Source organism: Rhincodon typus, chromosome 10 (genome assembly GCF_021869965.1).
Source record: "Rhincodon typus isolate 14 chromosome 10, sRhiTyp1.1, whole genome shotgun sequence".
In the NCBI taxonomy this organism is placed as follows: Eukaryota; Metazoa; Chordata; class Chondrichthyes; order Orectolobiformes; family Rhincodontidae; genus Rhincodon; species Rhincodon typus.
In genome coordinates this window covers 50,225,250-50,247,707 of record NC_063341.1, presented here as the reverse complement: position 1 = coordinate 50,247,707, position 22,458 = coordinate 50,225,250, and the positions used below count along the sequence as shown (strand labels likewise).

The window sequence follows — 22,458 nt, the reverse complement described above, 5'->3', positions numbered from 1 at the left end:
CACCTCGTGTCCCAGAATGCTAACCCTTCTTGCCCTTTGCACTTTCCACTCAGTCTATGAGGCTACCTCACCATAGTTCCTGCTTCTACCTCACCAGTAACTTCTCTTAAATTCACTTTCATCATACTAAGTCCCTTCTTTTGTCTCAATGCTGCAAAAATTGGTCCACTCACCAAAATGATGCCTCTGCAAAATCCCAAATAATGTATCTGTAATCCTCAGGCTGGTTGTACTTTATCTTCAGGACTCATTGTGGCCTAGTTCCTATATTACAAGGACATGGACATTCAGGCTCTATTAGGACCACGCACCTGACTGACCTTGGCCAATCTCTTGGACTGGACTTGGATGAACCACTTGACTGACTGGAGACATCTGTCTTACTGTAATCCCACTTGGCCGCACTATGACTTTCAGATAGGGCTACATGGTTTAAGCCAATGCAGTGCATTTGTTGCAAAAACTGTGACATTATTGTAGCACAGTGTCATACAGTGACAAGTCCACTCTGCCCCCTTTACTATTCAGTGGTCCCCACTGTGACAAGTGGCTTGCCTTTCCCTCTGCACTAAAAACCATGCAAGCCATAGAGGCTCTCAGTTTCAAATAAGTGAGAACTAAGGAATCAAGCTAAGAGCTAAAAGATGCTTCCTATTGGATGCAGGAAATGACTGTGTGTCCCTGTGCATAAAACTACCTGGCAGAAAAATGTCTGTCCTAGGTGTCCCTGAGCTTCAAAGCAAAATTCTGAAGAGCCAAAGTGGTGTGAGATTTGGTCCAAAAGCAGACATGACACTACTGAGGCTAGTGGCTTAGCCCATGCTGCATTGCAAGACAAAGGATGGAGGAGGATGATGGAGCAAGCAGAGTTGTGTGGTGGAAAGAGAGTTGGATGAAAGCAGGGACAAGTATTCAGCGAGCTACAGCCACTAGGTACACTCTCTGATTTACGAGTCGCTAATTAGTGCAATCAAGTTTCTTGGAGAAGGAGAGAAGGTTAAGTATTATAGAAGTGAGGAAAGTTGGGTTAATAATGTGTTGCAAATAAATAGAAATAGCATAGTCACCATTCATTAAAGAGATTCTGAAGTTGCTATTTAAAACTTAAAGAGGAATATTTGGAAATGTCGTCTCAATATCAAGATTTTGATGTTTTCATTCTCGCTTTATTTTCCCAACTTTCTTGTTTCTGCCAACACTACTCTAGGGACCAGAAAATTCTGTCCATTGTTCCTAATGATTTAAGAATCTGATTACTGTGGAAAACCATTCAGTAACAAGGGGCACATTCCAATCTTTTAATGAAATCCCAAGCACAAGTCAGTAGTTGTATGAGAAACAGGAAAAATGTCCATAAACGAACTGCACACCAAGTTAAATCTCAGCCCATCCTTAGCTAAGTCAAGGTGATCAGATAAGTAGAAATATGAAGAGAACAAACTCAGATGTTTTGAAAGTGCTGAGATATGCCACAAATCAAACACCACTGGTCTTATCCAAGGCAGAGACAAATTTGTCACAGGCGCTTCATGGGCATCAATCCAAAATTAAAACTACCAAATTGAAACTATTTGAACACAAAATATTCCAGGTAAATACATACTTGATCCAAGCACTGAAATTTGACCTGACAAATGTCAATCCTTTCAGGTTCACTGTAAGGTATTCCTAATCCCAAAATAACACATAGAACCCTACTATGCATGCAGCAAGCTTTAATTTGTAATGTATAAAATGACATCCACATATATTCTGTATGCTATCGTTTAGCCATTACTACATCTCACCCTGGCAACTACAACTTCTCAGTTCTTATACACATTTTGTTTTTTTATTACTTACCCTAACTACAAGGAAAGATCATAGATATATCTCCTACCAGAGCTCATTCCCTCTGAGAAAAAAAACAAAGCCAGAAACAGTGGCGATAAGAAAGTAGAAGGTTCAAGATTCAGTACTAACTTCAGATGCTCCTCTTAAAAAAAATCAAATAATACAGCACAGAAGCAGAAAATTGCTTGCATCATGTCTGTGCTGGTTCTCTGAAAGATTTACCAATTAGTCCCAAACCCCTGCTACTTTTTCAATGCTTAAAATATTTGTCCTTTCGAAGTACCTTCCTTTCCTCTTTCACTGAAAGCATACTCTGAAGCCTTTCACTGCGTCACTCTTGTTGAAGGCTGTATGTGCAAGCTGTTCATCAGGCCACGATTATAATTTGCCTTTCTTCTCTCTTTCTCTAGATGTGTTAGATAATGGTTAATCAGTGCCACTGCATCCAACCAGACCAGCACTTAACCACACACACTCTCTCACCCATCCAAACACCAGTTCTGATGCATGCAGCCCCGAATGTTACAGGGGGAATGACAGGATAATGCACGAGGTAAGGTAGATAACATGAACAATGCAGCTTTTGACGGCAGAGGAAGGGGAGGAATTTCCTGTACTCAGTGTTATGCAAGTTGCTACCAGTGCATACTAGCCTCTCTCCTCTTTGCCTTCCTGTCTTCCCTGGATTTGACTATCAAATTGCTGCGATTCAGAAGGTCAATTGAAACTGGATCCCATTAAAGTGACGACATACCTCCAGAGGTACAACAGGGCTGGCAACTCACTGCTGTCATTAAAACGACATAATGCTTATGTAATCATCTGATACGGCTGACCGTCTGGGAAGTTGTCAATATAAATGGCTTGGCCATCTTCGCAAGGTTAATTTTCAGTTTGTGGGCTGTTGACTTTGTTGATGTGTCTATGTATGTTTGGATGGATTTCTATGCTGCCAGCATTGTGATCTTGTACTAACTTATTGACAACCTGGTACTAGATTTTCTGCTTATGCTTGCCCAATGTCCTTTGGTTCCACATGCATTGCAAAATGAGGAACTGCTGGACAACTTGGGGATGGATGTGTGCCAACCCAGTTCTACAAAGATCTTGCTGACGATAGAAATAGTATTTCATTACTCCACAGTGTGTAATTGATGTTGGCCTGCCACTATGGTTTCAGGTTGGCTACCACCTGCCAACAAGGTGTCAATTATATGGCCCTTTCTCTTATCCAGAAGATCTTTATGGAACACATTGATCAAAGTAGATGTGATTAGTGATATTTATTAGCCTCTCTGCAAGTTCTTCTTCAGATAAATCACATTCATGGCCTTTGCTGTAACATCTGGCGGCTAACATTTACTGTGGGGAAGGATATGGAAGATAGACAATGTGGGGAAATAAATAACGACATGTTGAAAAATGTCCATATTACAGAGGAGGCAGTGCTGTACATCATAAAACACATAAAGGTGGATAAATCCCCGGGACCTGATCAGGTGTACCGTAGAACTCTGTGGGAAGCTAGGGAAGAGATTGCTGGGCCCCTTGCTGAGATATTTGTATCATCAATAGTGACGGGTGAGGTGCCAGAAGACTGGAGCTTGGCTAACGTAGTGCCCCTATTTAAGAAAATTGGTAAGGAAAAGCCAGGGATCTATAGACCAGTGAGCCTGACATCAGTAGTAGGCAAGTTGTTGGAGAGAATCCTGAGGGACAGGATTTACATGTACTTGGAAAGGCAAGGACTGATTAAGGATAGTCAACATGGCTTTGTGCGTGGGAAATCGTGCCTCACTAACTTGATTGAGTTTTTTGAAGAAGTAACAAAGTGGATTGATAAGTACTGGATGTGATCTATATGGACGACAGTGAGGCATTCAACAAGGTTCCTCATGGTAGATTGGTTAGCAAGGTTAGATCACATGGAATACTGGGAGAACTAACTATTTGGATATAGAACTGGCTCAAAGGTAGAAGACAGAGGGTGGTGGTTGAGGGTTGCCTTTCAGACTGGAGGCCTGTGACTAGCAATGTTCTACAAGGATTGGTGCTGGGTCCACTGCTTTTTATCATTTATATAAATGATTTGGATATGAACATAGGGAGTATAGTTAGTAAGTTTGCAGATGACACCAAAATTAGAGGTATAATGTGGGCTAAGGAGTGGCAGATGGAATGTAATTTAGATAAATGTGAAGTGCTGCATTATGGAAAGGCAAATCAGGGCAGGACTTATACACTTAATGGTAAAGTCCTGGGGAATGTTGCTGAACAAAGAGACTTTGGAGTACAGGTTCATAGTTCCTTGAAAGTGGAGTCGCAGGTGGATAGGATCGTGAAGAAGGCATTTGGTATGCTTGCCTTTATTGGTCATTGCATGGAGTATAGGATTAGGAGGTCATGTTGCAGCTGGACAGTACATTGGTTAGGCCACTATTGGAGTATTGTGTTGAATTCTGGTCTCCCTCCTGTAGGAAGGATACTGTGAAACTAGAAAAGGTTCAGAAAAGATTTACAAGGATTGGGGGGTTTCAGCTATAGGGAGAGGCTGAATAGGCTGGGGCCATTTTCCCTGGAGTGTCAGAGGCTGAGGGGTGACCTTATAGAGGTTTATAAAATCATGAAGGGCATGGATAGGGTAAATAGTAAAGGTCTTTTCCCCGGGGTGTGGGGAGTCCAAAACTAGAGGGTATAGGTTTAAGGTGAGAGGGGAAAGATATAAAAGGGACCTAAGGGACAACTTTTTTCACGCAGAGGGGATAAGTATATGGAATGAACTGCCACAGGAAGTGGTGGGGGCTGGTATGATTACAACATTTAAAAGGTATCTGGATGGGTATATGAATAGGAAGGGTTTAGAGGTATATGGGCCAAGTGCTGGCAAATGGGACTAGATTTATATAAGGTATCTGTTCCGAATGGACAAGTTGGACTGAAGGATCTGTTTTGTGCCATATATCTCGATGACTATGACTCTATGTTTATATCTGTAAGACTTGTGGTGGAGTCTATGAATCTGAAAGTTGGTTTGTACCTTTAGCTGCTCCTCAAGTATTCTTCATCTCCACTTGATTTTTTTTATTGTTTTCAAAAAGACTGGATACATTTATTTGGCAAAGCCACTCCTCAGTGATAGCAAATAATATTTAAAGAGATTGCCGCTCAGGATCATTTATGGCTTGATCTAAGAAGTAAATATGCATATTTGCTTAAATAGCTGTATCTCAGTGAAGATATCACTTGCTGCCCAATCCATAGTCAAGTGTTTGTCTTCAATTTCTTGTTGCAGGCCTCTGCAATGTTTTGTTTTATTGAAGTATAGTGAGAGCTTGTTCTTTTTCCCTTTCTTTTCTTTGATTCTATCCTTTTATTGTTACTTATTTTGCTTCTACTTTGCTTTATTTTTCATAATTGTGGCTTATTTAAGAAGTTTTGTTGAGTCTGTCTGTGTAAGAGATGAAGGCCTTTATTTGCCGGTTTCAGCCACCAGGGAGAGTTAGTATCAATTAAGGTGTGATGACATGACATGAGCTATGGTGCCAAATTGAAGATAAAATGGCAGAATCAACTGACCACTGCACACAAGTAAGCTGCTGTAGGTTAGGAAAACTTTTTTTTTGTTTTGAACAAGAAGGGTGTGCCGTTAACCTGACAGTATCCTTTCCATGATAGTAGGAACTGCAGATGCTGGAGAATCTGAGATAACAAGGTGTAGAGCTGGATGAACACAGCAGGCCAAGCTCTGATGCTGCTTGGCCTGCTGTGTTCATTCAGCTCTACACCTTGTTATCTCAGTATCCTTTCCATGTTAGTTTTAATACTGCAGAAAGCGTTTCAGCTGCAGGTTTTACTTTTAAATCTATAAAAAGCCTTTTGTACTACTGTATCTTAACTTCTTGGAAATGATGAAATTTCACTTTTTTATTTTTAGAAAGAAAATGGGGGCTACTAGATTGATAGGTCTTGAAGTTTAAGTAGAAAGAAGGTAAGTATGCCTCCTGGCCACTCAAATGGGAGATTATTACTTGTGTAAACCTATTGTGGTTGGTCGTCCAAATGCTTTATGATTCAAGGCAGTTTAATCTTCAGTGAAGACTCTTTTACGAGTAGTTTTTGATGCTTACTACTGTGCTACCCATAGCATGAGGTGGTAGCTGATATACTGAGGATCTGGCACTTTCATGCTGTGATACTTATGTTGGCTCCCACAGCATTAGGACAAGACATGGAGCATGTAGTAATGAAGAATTCAATGAACCTTTATTACAGCCCCTAGTGTCTACATACGTACACTGCAGTCATAGGCAGTTGTGTGTCAAAGCTCACTCAGAACAATTCAAATGTATTGTAACAGGCTTCCCTCAAAATGTCATGCAGTAAGAGAACAGAGCTCAGTAAGCTGGAAACTATCAGTTTTATGGGTTTTTAAAAAATCAATCTATCAAGACATGTCATAACACACCTCCAGGGCAAGTTAACTTGAACCCAGATCTCTGGCCCTGAAGCAGGGACACCATCATAAGAGACCTTTTAAATATCACTGACTGTTCGGTATCATTTGAATCCTCATCTGGGCATCTGAATTACTAGTACTGTGACACTACCACTATACCAACGTTTACCTCTACTGTAAGCATTATATCATTAGATCACAGGCTATGATACACTGATGACATCATGAGGATGTCCTTTAAAAGGTATATTGCACAGCCACAACTCAAGACAGAGAGTGAATGTTTTTCTCTCCGCAGATCCATTCAGTATTAATTGCAGTTTCTGCTTCTATTGTAAATCTTTAAGACCTGTTAAAGTTCCCAGCTTTTAGACTTGCTTGTTCAATTGATCTTTGTTATTTTCAGTGAAGAACTTCTGCAGGGTAAGTCCTCGTCAAGCCATTACGTATTGCTTCACGTAAATATATGTTGCCTTGAGAGCAAATGAGGCACTACTGGTGGGAATTCTGATATATGATGTCCGTCCTTTGAGCTCCAACCTTTTTGATTTCATTCACACTAAAGAGAAAAAAAGCACCTGCCAAAGATGTACCAGAACTTTGAAATCAATAAAATGCTGAAGGGTGTTTAGGTTGGTGGAGATCCAGCATAAGGTCAAGGACCAGAGGACATAAAATTAAGGTGATTGGCCAAAGAATTAAAGGCACTATTAGGATGAACAATTTTATACAGTGAGCGATTAGATCTGGAAAGCATTGCCTGCAAGTGTGGAGGAGACAGATTCAATTGTGGCTTTCAAACAGAAATTGAACAATTATCTGAAGAGGAAAACATTGCAGGACTATGGAAAAAGCTGGGAAGTGGGAGTTGCTAAGCTGCTATTGCAGACAGCTGGTATGGACATGATGAGCTAACTGGTCACCTCTATGCTATAACCATGTCATAATTCTATGAGTTGGATACTGAGTGAGGAGAAGCAATACAAAATAAAGGACAGCAGTCTAAAATAGTTGCAGGAATGGAGGGGTGTGAGTATATGTGAACAAATCTTTGGCCAATCATTGTAAGTATCAATGGTTAATAACACACTCAGGATCATGGGTGTGTAAACATGGACAAACAAGTATCACATGGAACATTTATAAAATGTGGGTTCATCTTCAACAGCAACATTGTGTATAATTTAGGCAACACATTTTAGAAAGAATGCTAAGTATGGGAGGGTGCTGAGAATATTTACAAGAATGATTTCAAAAATGAGGGACTTCAGTTATGGGGACAGGTTGGGAAGCTGGAGTCTTTCTACTTACAGAACAAAATGTTGTGGGGAGACTTGGTGGAGAAGTTCAAATCCTAATGGGACAATATCGTCAGAGAGAAACCTTTCACACAGGTGGAAATTTGAATGGGCGAAGAACCAATGAAAATATCTTTTCACACAGTAAGTGATGGGGAACTGGACTGTGCTGTCTGAAATGTGGTAGAAGAAGATACATTCATGGCTTTCAAAAGGGAATTGGAGAAAAAAAAAAGAAGCAGGGCTGCAGAGAAAGGATCAAGGGAGGAACTAGCTTAGCTGCTCTACAGGAAGCTGGCATCGACACAAAAGGCCCAAATGGCCTCACTGTCTGATTAGATTTTGTGCACCCAATGGTTAAAGACCTGCAGAAATGTTCTTAGTTCATTACTATTTTAATAAACAAGTAATTTTTTAAAAATAGTCTATTGATTCCATTTATTCACATCTAATTCTATTCCAGTTACATAGGCTTAACACAGTCCCTGAGCTATAAGGAAGAAAGCCTTGATGCCAGAGGAAAGGAGGGAATGCTCGCAGAAAAGAAAGTGGTCTTGTAAATTTTCTTTTTAAAGGCCCATGACATTAATATTCTCACAGCATCAACAAATTCAGGGAAGAAAAATCTTTGCAATAATGGCTACAGTAGCTGCCAGAAGTTAGTCATCTGATGGTGCTGCCTTTTAACAGCTTATTCTTACACAGGATTTACGGGAGCCCAAGATATTTTCTGTTCCTTAATCCCACTCTAAGGCAGCAGAAAGTCCTTGAAGAGTGCTTGTTTAACAAGGACTTAATTCTAACTTAACTTAAAATGAGACGGTCCAGGGACTAGACTGTTCTCATGCCAGTTAAAAGGCTCTGTCCCCCAGTCTGTCTTTTGAATTCTTGCAATTTCGTTGAGGTTTTGTACTGTTATATCGCTGTCTTTCTTTCAGTTACCCATTTGAAATGCTACATCATTTTTTATTCCTTGATCTCATTTCCTTTGTACGTTGCTTATTTCGCTCTTGCATTTTTCTTTCTCTTTCTTTCCATCTCTCCTATCTTTTCTTCGTCTTCTTGTTTATTTCCAACTTATTTTCCTCATCTCTTTCATGACTGTTTTTATTTTAAACATTTACTCAGGCTCACTTACCTTCACAGTCCCCTGGATTGTGCTGTCCTTCAACATGGAATGCTTACTGTTGAAGAAACAGGAAATAATTATTTTACTTTATTGCAGTTCATGTTTTGCCCACAGTTCCAGATAATTTTCTGCTTGAGCACAACTACAACAAGCTAATACGTTTTATTATTCATAACCATATTTTCTCTGAAATTTCCCTGCACAAACTGTTGCAAAGCATGTTATAATTATTTACATATACTGTGAAATAATCAAGCATTTTGGCAGTTTCTGTATAACATATCACACAATAAATTGCATCTCATAGAAAGCACATCAGCTGTCCTAGTGCACACATGTCAAAGTGACATTATTTCTGCTTAGCACAAGAAAAAGAAAAAAAAAATCTGGATTTCAAGATTACCGATGGATCGAGCTGCGCAACATTTTTACCCACACACCAAAATTCCAAGATGTTTTAAATAGATTTAGGAGACAAAGTTGAGAGTTGCATTATAAAGGTCAGTTATCACATTGATTTAGAGGTCTGGGCAATATTACTTTGAGTCATTTGATAGCGCATTAAAAGAGATAGCATCCTTTCTATTGCCACCTCTGGGATCTAACTAAAAGCGATTCAAGGAAAAATATATAATCTGCTTAACATAAATGGTTTGTGCCTGTGATTCCCACAAAGAGAATTCCTAAGCCGGAGGAGATGCAGGGAAAAAGTCAGTTGCTTCTCCACTTACTCTGAAAACCTCGCGGCAGGCAGTTACTGATCAGTGGCAGATTGCAATTCTTTTCACAATCAAACAGAAAAAGTTCATGTGATTCCTGAGTGTTTACATGTGTGGCTCTTCAATCAGCTAACAACTCTGCTCCTTCCACTCTCTTGGTCTTGATCCTTAAGTGATCATTGATAGGGATTGTTAACTTTTCAAAATTGTCTGAATAATCAGTCAAAAACTATGTAAATAAAGTTGGATGAAGATATTTTCGTGCACAGTGAATATGTTACTGCATCAGTAATCCATATGCCTGGACTGATATTCTACCGATATGAGTTCAAATACTGCCACAGAGGCAAGTTTTAAATTCAGCTAATTAAATAAATCCAGGATAAAAGAAAAACTGGCATTAGTAATAGTGATCATCAAACCTCTATGTTATTATAAAAATCCATCTAGTTCACTACTGTCCTATCGGGGAAAAAAAACCTGCCATCCTTACCTGGTCTCGCTCATATGTGATTCCTGATATATAGCAATATAGTTGACTATAAACATATTTGCCTATGAAATGAACAGCCACCAAAACAGACCAAGCTGCTATTCTTGCAATGAATGAACTGCCACCAACTCAAGGGTACTTAGAGGTGAGCAATAAATATTGGCTTTACTGGCAATTGCCACATATAAGAATGAACAAAAATGTTAGTATTGTCAACCTGAAATTGCCATTGTATTCCTTTACAATCTTTCACTCACCCTTTTGCCATCCATCCCAAAGCTCCCATATACACCACACACAATTCCCACTTTATCCTTAAATGCACATTGCTTATCTGCCATTCAAGCCCTATTTTCCTGGCGAACTTATGGTAGAGCAACAGAAATTACATTTACACACTATTGTAATAATTGCTTCCAGTTTCATAGAATAGAATAGAATCCCTAAAATGTGGAAGCAGGCCATTAGGGCCATTGAGTCCACACCGACCCTACAAGGGGCATCTCACCCCTGCATCCCTGCATTTCGCATGGCTAACACGCCTAAGCCTGCACATCTCTGGGCACTATGGGCAATTTACCATGGCCAATCCACCCTAACCTGCACATCTTTGAACCATGGGAGGAAACTGAAGCACACAGAGGAAACTCACGCAGACACAGGCAGAATGTGCAAACTCCACATAGACAGTCACCCAAGGCTGGAATTGATCCCAGGTCCTTGGCTCTGAGAGGCAGCAGTGTTAATCACTGTGCTACCCCAGTTTAAATGGAGAGAGACAGCAGCTTCTCAGAGGGATCATGAAGATATAGAAATGGTAGTTAAGTATATTTTTAAGATCTACCCTAATTTCCAGGAAGTTACGAAGAAAGCTGCTCCTTTCCAAAACGTTTAATTTGACATAAGTATTCCCAATATAAGATTATTTCACTTCTGCCTCACATTCTGGAACTGCAAGGCTAAGCTGATGACTATCATGCCTCCACCATCTTTCCCTAAGCCATCTGCTGGGAGCCGCATGAGGTCAACTGAATTTCCTTCCTTGTCTCTGTTGGAGACCTTGGCCTAAGCTCAGTGACTGCACCAAATAACATGGCCAAGTTTGAAAGGTTGTCCTGTCAGGAATTAAAAGTGTAAAACAGTTTCCTCTCATTCAATGGTGCAGCCTATTAGATAGACTGTGGCCACATTCTACAATCACCCTTTATTATTATAGTTAATTTACTGCCGATAGAGATATTGTACAAATCACAGAAGTGATAACTGCTTTGCTCAATGAGATTGTCATTTGGGCTGAAAAGCAGTTCAAAATGTGCAATCTGGCAAAAAAATGAATTCAATTAATAGGCGTAAACAGTTTAAAGAATTCAGCTAATAGACTGTGAAACAAAAGTGGTTTGGGATTTTCAATTTCTGCTCATTTAAGAGAATAATGATATTCATTTATCAGGTAGTCACATATATCATTACAGTAATAATAATGACAGAATTTGTTCCACTCTAAATTACTGTCCGTTTTTGACTACTGTATTCCATGCATCACAAAGGCATAACCTACGACTTCCATATATTTTCCTTTCTCTCAATATCAACATGTTTGTAAGATATAACTCTTCCACTTTTTTAAAAAGATATGGTGATGAGATGATTATTTTCCTCTCTTTTTCTTGGTCTCAATGCACTGCAAACCCAGGCTGTTGAGCAGGTAATCATGAGACCAGGTTCCAGACCTCCCAGTGTGCAAGAGAATAACTTCCATTTTTCACTGTAAGGAAAGGGCTGTCTGTCACTTAGAACTGCTATACCACAGCATGGCTGGGTGTGTGGATGTTAAAAGGGTGCGGGTGATGGTTGCTATCACATGGAAAACCAATGACTTTGTGCCCCATGGTGCAGTATATTATTGATTTAGACATGGTGCTACCTTTCCTGCAGAAAATTTATGCTTTTCCACTTTTCCATCTCTCAGTATTCCCACGCCACATGTATACCCCAAGATAGACTGTGTAGGAGAACTCTGTGATACGTCACCACAGTATTTGCAAGGAAAAACTCAGCATGTCATTTCTATTTCAATCTATCCCTCTTTCTCTTTGGTAAGGGCACCTGATCTCTCTTCAGTGTCTCTTTGTGGAATAAATGAGATTAAGAATTTATAGTTTTTTGGAATTATTGATGTAATCCTATAATATGTTATGCATATGTACATGGAGGTACTCAATCACTGTGACTCTTACAAGGTGACCACAAAATAATGTAAGACTACAGTTGTAATACAAGCAAGAGAATATCAACTTTATAGGTATTGCTCTGGAATTTTTTTATCTCTGTGGAAAAGTGTGGATGTGATTTTGCAAGGGCCTGTACAGGGAGGAGAGCAGTATTAGGACTTGCCAAATTATGTCTTCCAAAATAAGAATGCTGTCCTTTTACCCAGCCTCTGGAACAGGTTTCACATTTGCACTCCATTAAAAACTTTCACACTATAAAGAACCACGTAATCAACACTGCACCAAAGAAATGCAAACAAACTACTGGCAGGGTAATAATGACAAATGGACAAATGTGTGTGATAGATTGTGACAAAACATATTTGGTGCCGTTCTGGGAACATTCTTTTTTATTAGTTTTCTATAAAACAGATTACTAACCTTTAGAACATATTAATCTGTATTCTAGCCAGGAAGAATTTTCTTATTAATTACCCTGAAGTAAAACTCTTCAATTATACATTTAAATTATTGAAGTTTCAATCTAGTCCCTTATGAAATTTCCCCTTTTAGACAAGTTCAATTTGAAACAATTATACAGCTTTAGAAAATGAGTTGGAAATAAATTTTTTATTAAAGTAATTATGCAATGGCAGATGTACATTATTCTTTTGCAAACGAAAACAGCACCAAGAAATAATGATTTCCTTTTGTCACATTAAATTTGTAACTGTTTTCTTCCCCTTCCCTCATCACACACTTAACTGTTGAATGATGTAAATGCTATAAAGTACATCTATCTACTTGAGAATGTATTGTACAAAAATTACATACTTAGAGCACCAATGCCATCAGCCTCAGGGGGGAACCAGCTTACTATAAAGGCCAGATCTTAACTGCATCCGCCTTGCAACTTTGGGAATGACTGATTATAAGACAGCAAGTATTAAAAAACATTGCTAAGCGCTGGCCGCCAATAAGGGAAGACAGATCAAATCATATCTGTGCTGCAGACACTAATATCCTAGGCAGCAAACAGGGACATCAATAAATTTTTATGAGACTTTGAAAAGATCAACACAGTAGATGTGACAAAAAACAATGCTCCTGTCATGTTCAGTTTGTCCACAGCGCTCAGCCGCAGATGCCTACGAGTATGTCAGCAGAGCGAAATTTAATTTTACAAGATTAAATCCACCTTCATTTGGCAGATGGCCGGATGCCTTGAAATAAGCATTGAAGGTGCTTCTTGAAGACATGGGGTGCTAAGCTCCTCCAGGATATTTTGTTTTAAAGCAGCATGCAAACCAGGGAAACAGAAAAAAGCTTCTGATATAAGGCAAGACTAATGTAATAAATGCATTATGGAAATGGAAAGTGTTATTGAGACAGAGAGATGGAGAGAAAGAGGGGGGGTGCACAGATGTAAAGTGGATTTGGAATTCCTTGCCTTCCCACTCTCCAGTCATGCATCTCGCTTTTCATCATGTACATAATGCAGCCCACATGAGTTTTTTTTGTTTTCTTGTAATCCAGTTTACTGGATTTAAAGGAAATAGAATCACAAATTCACATATTTCTCAGGCAGCATAGGCTCTACAATCTGCCGGTGACAATTTGAAGAAGTCAAAAAGAGACTAACAGGTTGACAAAAAAAAAGGGAAATGAAAGGAAAAGTAAAAAGTGGAACAAACTAAAAGGGCAGATTATCTCTTTTTCTATAGCGTTGTTGTGAAATCTAAAAGACTGTATAGTTGAATCAGAGAACAAAAAGAGAGTACTATGCTGTCTGGGAGGTGATGTTAATTCTTCTGATAATTCATCCACTGAAAACAGAGGGACAGATTATGTTAGTTGTCAAGATGCAACTTATCACAAATATCTCTAAAAGCCTGTTCGCATTTTGTCAAATAGTGTCATTGATACCTTGTGTAAAATAGATCAAATTAAACCAATTAAAAATGATAACTGGCTTCTTCCAGCTTTGGAGAGATAAACAATGCTCACAAATTAGCATTCAACAAAGTTAATCATTCTTTGAAAAAGGGAAAAAAGTCTGTTTTTAGTTTTATGTATTTATTTTCTTGGGAAAATTGTTGATTTGCTTTTAGCACTGTCTTGTAAAGAAGAAATAATTAATTGAAAACCACAAATGTTCAAAGCGTAACGAATTGAATAATTGGATTTTAGACTGAAGGTTTTGCATTCAGCAATTCTGCAATGTGATTCTACTTATAACACAGGAGTGGGGTGAAGAGCAGCACTTTCAACATCTTTCTTTAAATTATTTTCTTTATTGTCCTTTTCTATAAGGGTGAAGTGAGGCCACAGCCCAAGAACACTGCTCGATTTCAAGTGTTTAAGTCCCTGGTGTATTCAACAAGCTTCAAGCCCACTTTTGTTGTATAACAATACTGCAGTGTCCCATTTCTGATGATCAATATAATTAACTTTCCAGTCAATTTTACGCTTTCAGAATAAGCTGCCCAGGGATCTCTGTGACTAAAAGATCATATAAAACTAGAAGGTATACATATTCCACAATATTCACTCAGTGATATCACAAGACCACTACCTTCCAGATGACCATCAGAACCACAGAAGGAGACCAATTGGTCCATTGTCTCTGTATTGGCATTGTCCACAGTAACTCAAACTCATTTCTCTGCCTTGATCTCTACTCGTCTGCCATCTGTCTTTCTAATCCTCCAAAAAACATTTGTCTTCTGGAAAGTTTTTTTACAGCCTTCTTTTATGTTTCTCATGCTTTAATGTTAACAGCCAGTGTTGTATGTACATATAACTCTGTAGCCTGTGCAACACCAAATTCCTTTTTTCCTGGCCATCAGGCAACTTTCTATCTATATCTATATGTGTTTTTTTCTAATTTTGCATGCCTGAAATTTTCAAATAAAGCTGTTACAAAACTGTATTGAAAGCCTTTGAAAAAGAATGCAGTGCACCTACTGTATTCCCAAATTATCTCAAAAAAATGATCTCTGATTGAGTTTGCCCACCGCTGATATTAGAAGAACTGATCCATGATTAGCCAAATTAGCCTTATCTCCTTCCTTGAGCTAAGGTTTTCCATCAGCACCCTCCTGACTCATGGGACCAATTATCTATTTGAGAAGAATTGAAATATTGTGGATGGTGCTTCTACTATTGTCTTTCTGACTTCTAGCAACAGTTTAGTAAACATGCAATCATAGCTCTGTCTCTTAACCATCTTGATCCTTGCCTACTTTCAGAATCAGATTATTTCCTACATTTATCTGTAATAACATCTAAATATGTTAGGATATTATATAGTAATTGTTCTCACATCAATTGTCCACATCAATTATTTGGCTGACCTCACTTTCCAGGACATCATCAAGCTATATTTTTCCACTCTGCTGAATTAGAAGCACCCTCACCTAAGAAGTAATCTTGAGTATTTTGGTAAAACAAAATTCCCCACTTTGACTAAGTTATAGTTATAATATAACATTGCTTCCTAATTATTGATGCCTTTAAATCTAATTTGGTTTTCAATGATCTTTTGAACTGCTTTTTCTTTGTAACTTTGATCCTTTTACCTTCATTTTTGTGCTTTCTACGTTACTTGTACCTTCTGCATCAGTCTTTATGCCCTTCATTAACTCAGTGTATTTATTTTAGATTTTTTTCATATTGAATGTTTTTTCTCACCATACATTTCAATTAATGTTTCTGTTTCTATTTCAATAGCTTTCACCAGATTCCTATCACAATACTTTAAATTCCAACCCCACTCCTACCCAAACACTGGTCTACTAACAATCTCAACAAGGACATGAGTGATGTTTTGTCTTATGATTACCTTCTCCTGTTCTGGAAGTCTCTGCTAGGTTTAAGAATATGAACTTTTTCTTCCTCTATCTGCACATTTACCTTGTTAATTTTCCTCCACTTAATGGGTCCAGTGTTTGGCACTGACACAATCTGGAAGGGGCTTTTCCAACCGAGTGCCTAGATCTATAAACTCAGTCTGCAAAACCTCAACTATATCTCAGTCTATGTCATTAGTTCTAACAATGGCCATGGCATTTGCCTGCTTTCCCAACGTTCTTCTGTTTTTTGCTTTACCCATGCAATTTGTACTAGGGAGGCAACAATCATTCAGAACTTCTGATCACAACTACAATACAAGTTATCCATATCCATGTGGCCTGCAATATGCTCACTAATGTAACAGATGTCCTCAGGCTTGCAGTTGTAAAGATTATAAAACATTTTACAAAATCACCTAAGTTCTTGAAAACACAAGTCTTAGAAGATGGTTTGGGGTTCAAAATTATAACTATGTATCATTAAAAATATACGTTAAGGAAATAACATTTTAGGATTATATGTAAAGAGCCACAGCAACATGAGTTTTATCAGAGAAATCTTGCAATGTACGTTAAGAACAGTGCTACTGAAATGTTGTTCTGTGAGCACAACCATACCAATACTTTACAATTTTGAATGAATTCTTCCATTTGCTGTTTGAACTGAGACATGAATCTACTCAAGACACATAAGAGCCAGGGTATTTATTTCAGATTTTCAGCATCCACAGTAATCTCTTTTCTGTTATTATCCTTTCTTCTTCACATTTTTTTATTCACAAGTATAATGCTGCTCTTTCATAGTCAGTGATTAATAGAAACAATAGCTATTATAAAAGATGTCTTAGTATGTCCAAAAATGGTACAGAGAGAAGAAATTTTATACATTTTTCTGTAGTGAGGACTCATAATCAATGTGTTTTATACCTTGTGTCATGATATATAAGGGAGTGTAAGAGGGATTGGCTGTTTGATAGAGTTCTTGTTGGTCAGAGACCCATAAACAAAGCTAAACGTAAACAAAGGTTATAATATATCAGTGTTATAGAGATGGGAATGCTCAGAGCTAAATGTTCAATAATGAAACACTCATCTAAAACCCATCAGAAGTGTTAGCTTACATCAAATTTACCAGCTAAGTGCAGCAATAATACCTTTTCTCAGACACACACACACAACTGCTATTAGCTTTGTACATTTCATCCTCTTCAACACAAGATAAGAAAAATCATATGGAAGTTTATTTGCCATTATTTGCTGCTGCGCAGTACACAAATGCTTTAATCTAATAACGCTGTCTTGTATGAAAGGATTTTTAATGTATGTTTGTGTATCATGCTCTGATCAAGTTTGTATAATACAGTTTTGTTCATCCTTTATCAGAAGATAAGAATAAGTAGAGGCTGTACAATTTATCCACATTGTCAGCCTTAAGCTCAAGGATAGGACTTGCTCAGACCACCTTCACCTGTGCTGCCTTAAAATGTTGGGCTCCTACCTGTCTATTCCTTACTCAAGGAAATATGTCCATATCTTTGCATGCTTGTACAAAATTCACTAGAATTTTTGTCCTGTATGCTGATCATGTTATGCCTCCTACTGGAACACTGTATCCTCTGAATTATTTGGATTGACATTATTTCATCTCATTTAATATGATTAGTATTACACAGTAGCATAGCTTATGCAGAGCAAGTTGGAAATTTTCATTTGGACTTCTATCGATTGTCACTCAAATGGGACAGCTGATGCAATGCTGGATTTCAAGTGTCTCTCCTCTCTGGATTAGTAAAGTCATCATAGTCCCAGCGGACCATGGAGCTAATCTCTCATTAGTAAGAAAGAGAGAGACAACTGGCAGTGAGTTTAACCTGAGGGCCACCTTGCCCCCTCGCCTGAGGCATGTTTGAGAAGGCGGGACCTTCATGGTAACCTCAGCTGGTATGAGAATTGAAACTGTGCTATTGGCATCATCCTTATCATCTAGCCAACTGAGCTAGCCAACCCCCTTCTCTAGATTACACAACCAATAAATTACCAAGTGGAGAATCACAAGCACAAGCCAACAGAATGGCTGCACCAGTGCTTTCTTCATTAATGAGATGCATGTCTTTAGAGCTAATTATGGGTTATTCCAGTAAGTATCTATGTTTGTTTTAGTACCATACATTGGAAAATTGGGATCAGTTACACTCATCATTGGTCCCTATGGGTTCTGCTTGGAATCAATGTTGTCTCCAATCCCCACATATTTGTGCACATTTCTGCCACAAATCGCACCACTGGCCCTTGGCCAACACCTGAAGCAGATATTAGTCCACTTTCATATGTAAATAAATGGTTCAACACTTGCTTCTGGTGCCTTCAAGTATTCAATACCGTGTGAGTAAATAAAAGAAATAATAAAGAAAACAGTAAAACTGTAAAAACTCAGCAGATCAGGCAGCATCTATGGAGATAGAAATTAAGTTAACATTTCAGGTAAACTATCTTCCATCAAATGATTTGACAAAAGCCACTAACCTGCTGGTGCAGACTCAATGGGCTGAAGGCTCTCTTCTGTACTGTATGATTCTATGTTTCTGAAATGTTCTTTGTCTCTCCACAGATACTGAGTATTCCCAGGATTTTATATCAGTTCAGATTTTCAGCATTCGCAATATTTGCTCAAGTTTTTTTTTCACCAAAAACACAAGCCCTTTAGTGTCACCAAAGTGGTAATATCAATTGACTAATAATCTAAAGGCCAAGCCTAATGCTCTGGGACCCAGGATCAATCCCACCATGGCAGTTGGTGGAATTTAAATTCAATTAATAAAAATAGAATTGAAATTTAGTCTCAGTAATACTGAGCATGAAACCATCATCAATTGTGGTAAAGACCCATCTTAAGGAGAGAAACTCTTTTAGGGTTGGAAACCTGCTTTCCTTTCACATAGCTCCGCACCCACAGCAATGTGGTTGACACTGAACTGCCCTCTGAAATGGCCTGGGGGGGCATTCAGTTCTAGGGCAATTAGGGACGGGCAACAGCAACAGCATGAAAGAACAAATATGTTTCAACTTTCATATTTAAATTTCATATACAATATTCATATTTATACGGGGTAGCCAGGAATGTGGGTTGATGCCACTGTGAGATTAACCATGATCTGATCTAATGGCAGACCCAGTTCAGTTGGTCATAAACTCCACCTCCTAGTTCTATTTCGTATGTCCACATTTAACATATCACTAGACATTTCCCCAAATGAACAAATACCTAAAACAAATCAAATTATTCTTGCTACTTGTTTAAAAGGAGGCACAAGTTATAAGAAATTCAGCTTAAAGAAAACAGGACACATTGTATTAATTAAAACATGCTTGCAGAATCCTGGATGATGGCAGATTGACCTGACGAATATTTTCAGTCTGGCCTTCAAACCTAAATGACATCTCAGTCAATAAACAATGATTATTTTACAAATCATACTAGACTTCCATAATTTCTATTAAAACTAAAACATGATGACACCTGTAAATCACAATAGATTGTAGATTGCAGTGTTGATCAAATAAAATTAATTATCAGGCACTGGTACCACATTTCTTAAATATCAACAGTTTTTTTTTTCTAGGAAGTTATAGACCATATAAAAACCTAGAGTAAAAATCATCCAGCCACTAAGTTCTATTTTTCCTCCCCTCTCAGTCATTACTTGTTAGTCAATGAAATAATACGGGGAGATAAGAATGTACTGGAAACTCTAACCTTTCTTAGTGACATATGCATCAGGGAGTACTACATCTCATGCTCAAAGATAATTGAAGTACAGGATTTTTAAAAAATGATGTCAAATTGCAATTAGATTTCCATAGTTTGTTTGGATTCTTCATAAAAAAGTGTAGGGAACATAATTCAATGTGTAATATCTAAATTGAAGCTAAAACATATTTAGGCTGGGATGCAAGTCAGCAGCCATAAAGATGATATGATTTACAGCACCAGTCCCGGAAAATAACTGTTAATATATTTTATGTTCCTATTTACGTATTCAAATGTTATTTCTAATTACTATAAAAATAGTAACTTGTTACATAAATCAAACTATATTTCTTAACCTCTTCTACTTATTTACTGTTTTACTGTGAAGTGGCGTGCAGACATTTCTTCAGTTTAGAAATATTCAAAGAATTATAAGTGCAATTATCTACATGTAAGATTTGAAGTTTCTCCTTTACTAACTGTGCAGCTAATGTAATTCACCACAAGCATTAAGATAATGTCGTCACAAATTTATCAAATTGCCAGAAACATTTCTACCAATATCATTTGAGATCCTACATAATCTATAAAGAATTGTGTTTAAAAAAAGTTTATTTTAGAAATAAGTTAACACTAGGAAATATGAAGTAAAGTGATTATTAAAACAGAAATAGGAATTTACACTGACAATACATGTAATTTAACTGTGTTTATTATACAACTGGAAGTATTCTTTATAAAACAATCCAGAAAATACAAGTGATGCCTTTTGAAAATGTAAACAAAACATATGAAAGAAATATGATTTTTCAATAAGATCAGTCTGAATATAAATCTGTGCAGAATACATTGCGCATAATTTTGCCAATTCAAAGTATTTCATGATTTAATATTCCATGTGCATTTAACTTTTAATTCAAAAAATCAGCTTTTTTGATAATTTTGATTTTTAAATTCTACTTTATAGAGAATTGGGCTAATTTGCTACCACTATGAATAAAAAATAATCTTAAAAACTAAACGAGGCAAGGAAAACGTTTTTCTTAAACTTAGGAATTCACCTCTTGTAAAACAGCTAACCTGGCCCTGACAATTTCCTAATAGGTTGCCAAAATATGTTAGATAAGGACATACACAGCTCTGTACCTGACACCCACAGTGTAGTCTTGTTCTGCCCTGTCACTTGTTTACAGCTGCCCCAAGTCTTTGCAAGTCAGTTCCTGCACCAGGAAGCTGATCTCTTCTCCCTCTTGGCTTGGCTTTCCTGAGGCTGTCAATGGACAGAGCTATAGATCAATCAGGTCAGCCCATGAGGAGGCCTGTCAGAACTTTCTGTCAAAGCACTTAATAGTGTCAGTTCCTGTAACCTCACAGCTGTGAATTTATGCCTGCAAGCTCACCCAGGGATATGTTAAAATAACATGCTTTATTAGTGTTTTTAGATCATAGGGTGTGTCATGCAGCCTTCCCATGTCCCCCTCAATCTTTATGTCAACCCTCATTTGTAGGGTGCCAAAGAATTTATTACACAGCCAATTACAATGTTAATTGGAAAGTAAGAAAAATCAATTAATTCACAAATTTTCCAATTAAAATAGAGATAAATCATAAAGCTGTTATTAGCAAAAGGCCAAATCTGTTAACTTTTAGCAGGGGGAGAAAAAAAGTAGCTAAGCCTTGCCTGGTGCCCTTGAGTGACTTTCCTCACAAAAGCTGCCATCAGCAGAATGGGGCAGAAGATAGATAAAAAAAATATCGACTGGGCAGAAGGAACACTTCTTCTTTATTGATCAGAGGAGAATTTAACTTTCTGCGCATACACATAATGTCAGCAGGGCCTTGGGGCAAATTGAAATGAGCTGGCTGCAAAGCTGACAAGTGCAGAAACAGAGACACAACAAACTGGACAATCTGTTCTCATCCTACTGCAACTATTGCATCAGTCAATTTTTAATCCTTTTTGTGCTTTATTCGATTGGCAATAATCTGTGATGCTAACAGGGTGGATACCTTTTGTATTGTGTCCTTTAAATTTTCCAATCTATTGGTTGATATTTTATTAATACCAGTTGATGAACCTAATGAAGTATCTTTTTATAGGATCGACTTCCCCAACGCTTTCTAAGCAATCACCAGGTTTAAAATTGCAAGAGATCCAAAAAAATTGTTATTTAGACAATCTTCCAGTATAACAAAGCACATGTACTTAAAATATATTCATTCATTTTGAGTTAAAATGAATTTATCATAGATATGAAATTTTTGGTTGATGATGTCTTAATAACGCAATGGTCAAAGGTACAATATGTAGGCTTAGTAGCTAGACACTACAAAATGAAAAAGCCCAACCTAAGATTTAGTTCCACATAGAAAAGGATGACCAAAGCAACACAAACTAAATCTCTCTCAACATCTTCCTAACACTCAGTCATTCCTCTTCTTCATACGTTTCTTCAGTTGGAGAATGCACCTCTAGATGACAGGAGCACAGCTGGTTCACTGCAAGTACAGTATTGTATTCCCAGGATTATAGCATATGCAAGTAATTAATAACAAAACTGTTCACTTGAAGGCACCGTCATGGTTTCTTGAGCCTTGCCTCTGCCTGATTGCCTGATTTGTGCTTCCATCTATCATTAAGTACAATTATATTTTTAAATTCTCAGTGCAAGATAGGACTTCACTAGGGAAGAAAGAAAATATTTTATTCTGCCTCTC

General features: G+C 37.8%; 1 protein-coding gene across 4 annotated transcripts in view; it reads right to left on the bottom strand.

Annotated features, from left to right (window-relative positions):
• rnf220a (ring finger protein 220a) overlaps positions 1 to 22,458 on the bottom strand; it is a 462,984-nt gene that overhangs the window by 137,347 nt on the left and 303,179 nt on the right. For all 4 annotated transcript variants that reach the window (XM_048602023.1, XM_048602025.1, XM_048602024.1 and 1 more), the window contains one exon: positions 8,726 to 8,771. In XM_048602023.1, the coding sequence (XP_048457980.1) occupies positions 8,726 to 8,771 (46 nt within the window). The remainder of the gene's footprint in view (positions 1 to 8,725; positions 8,772 to 22,458) is intronic.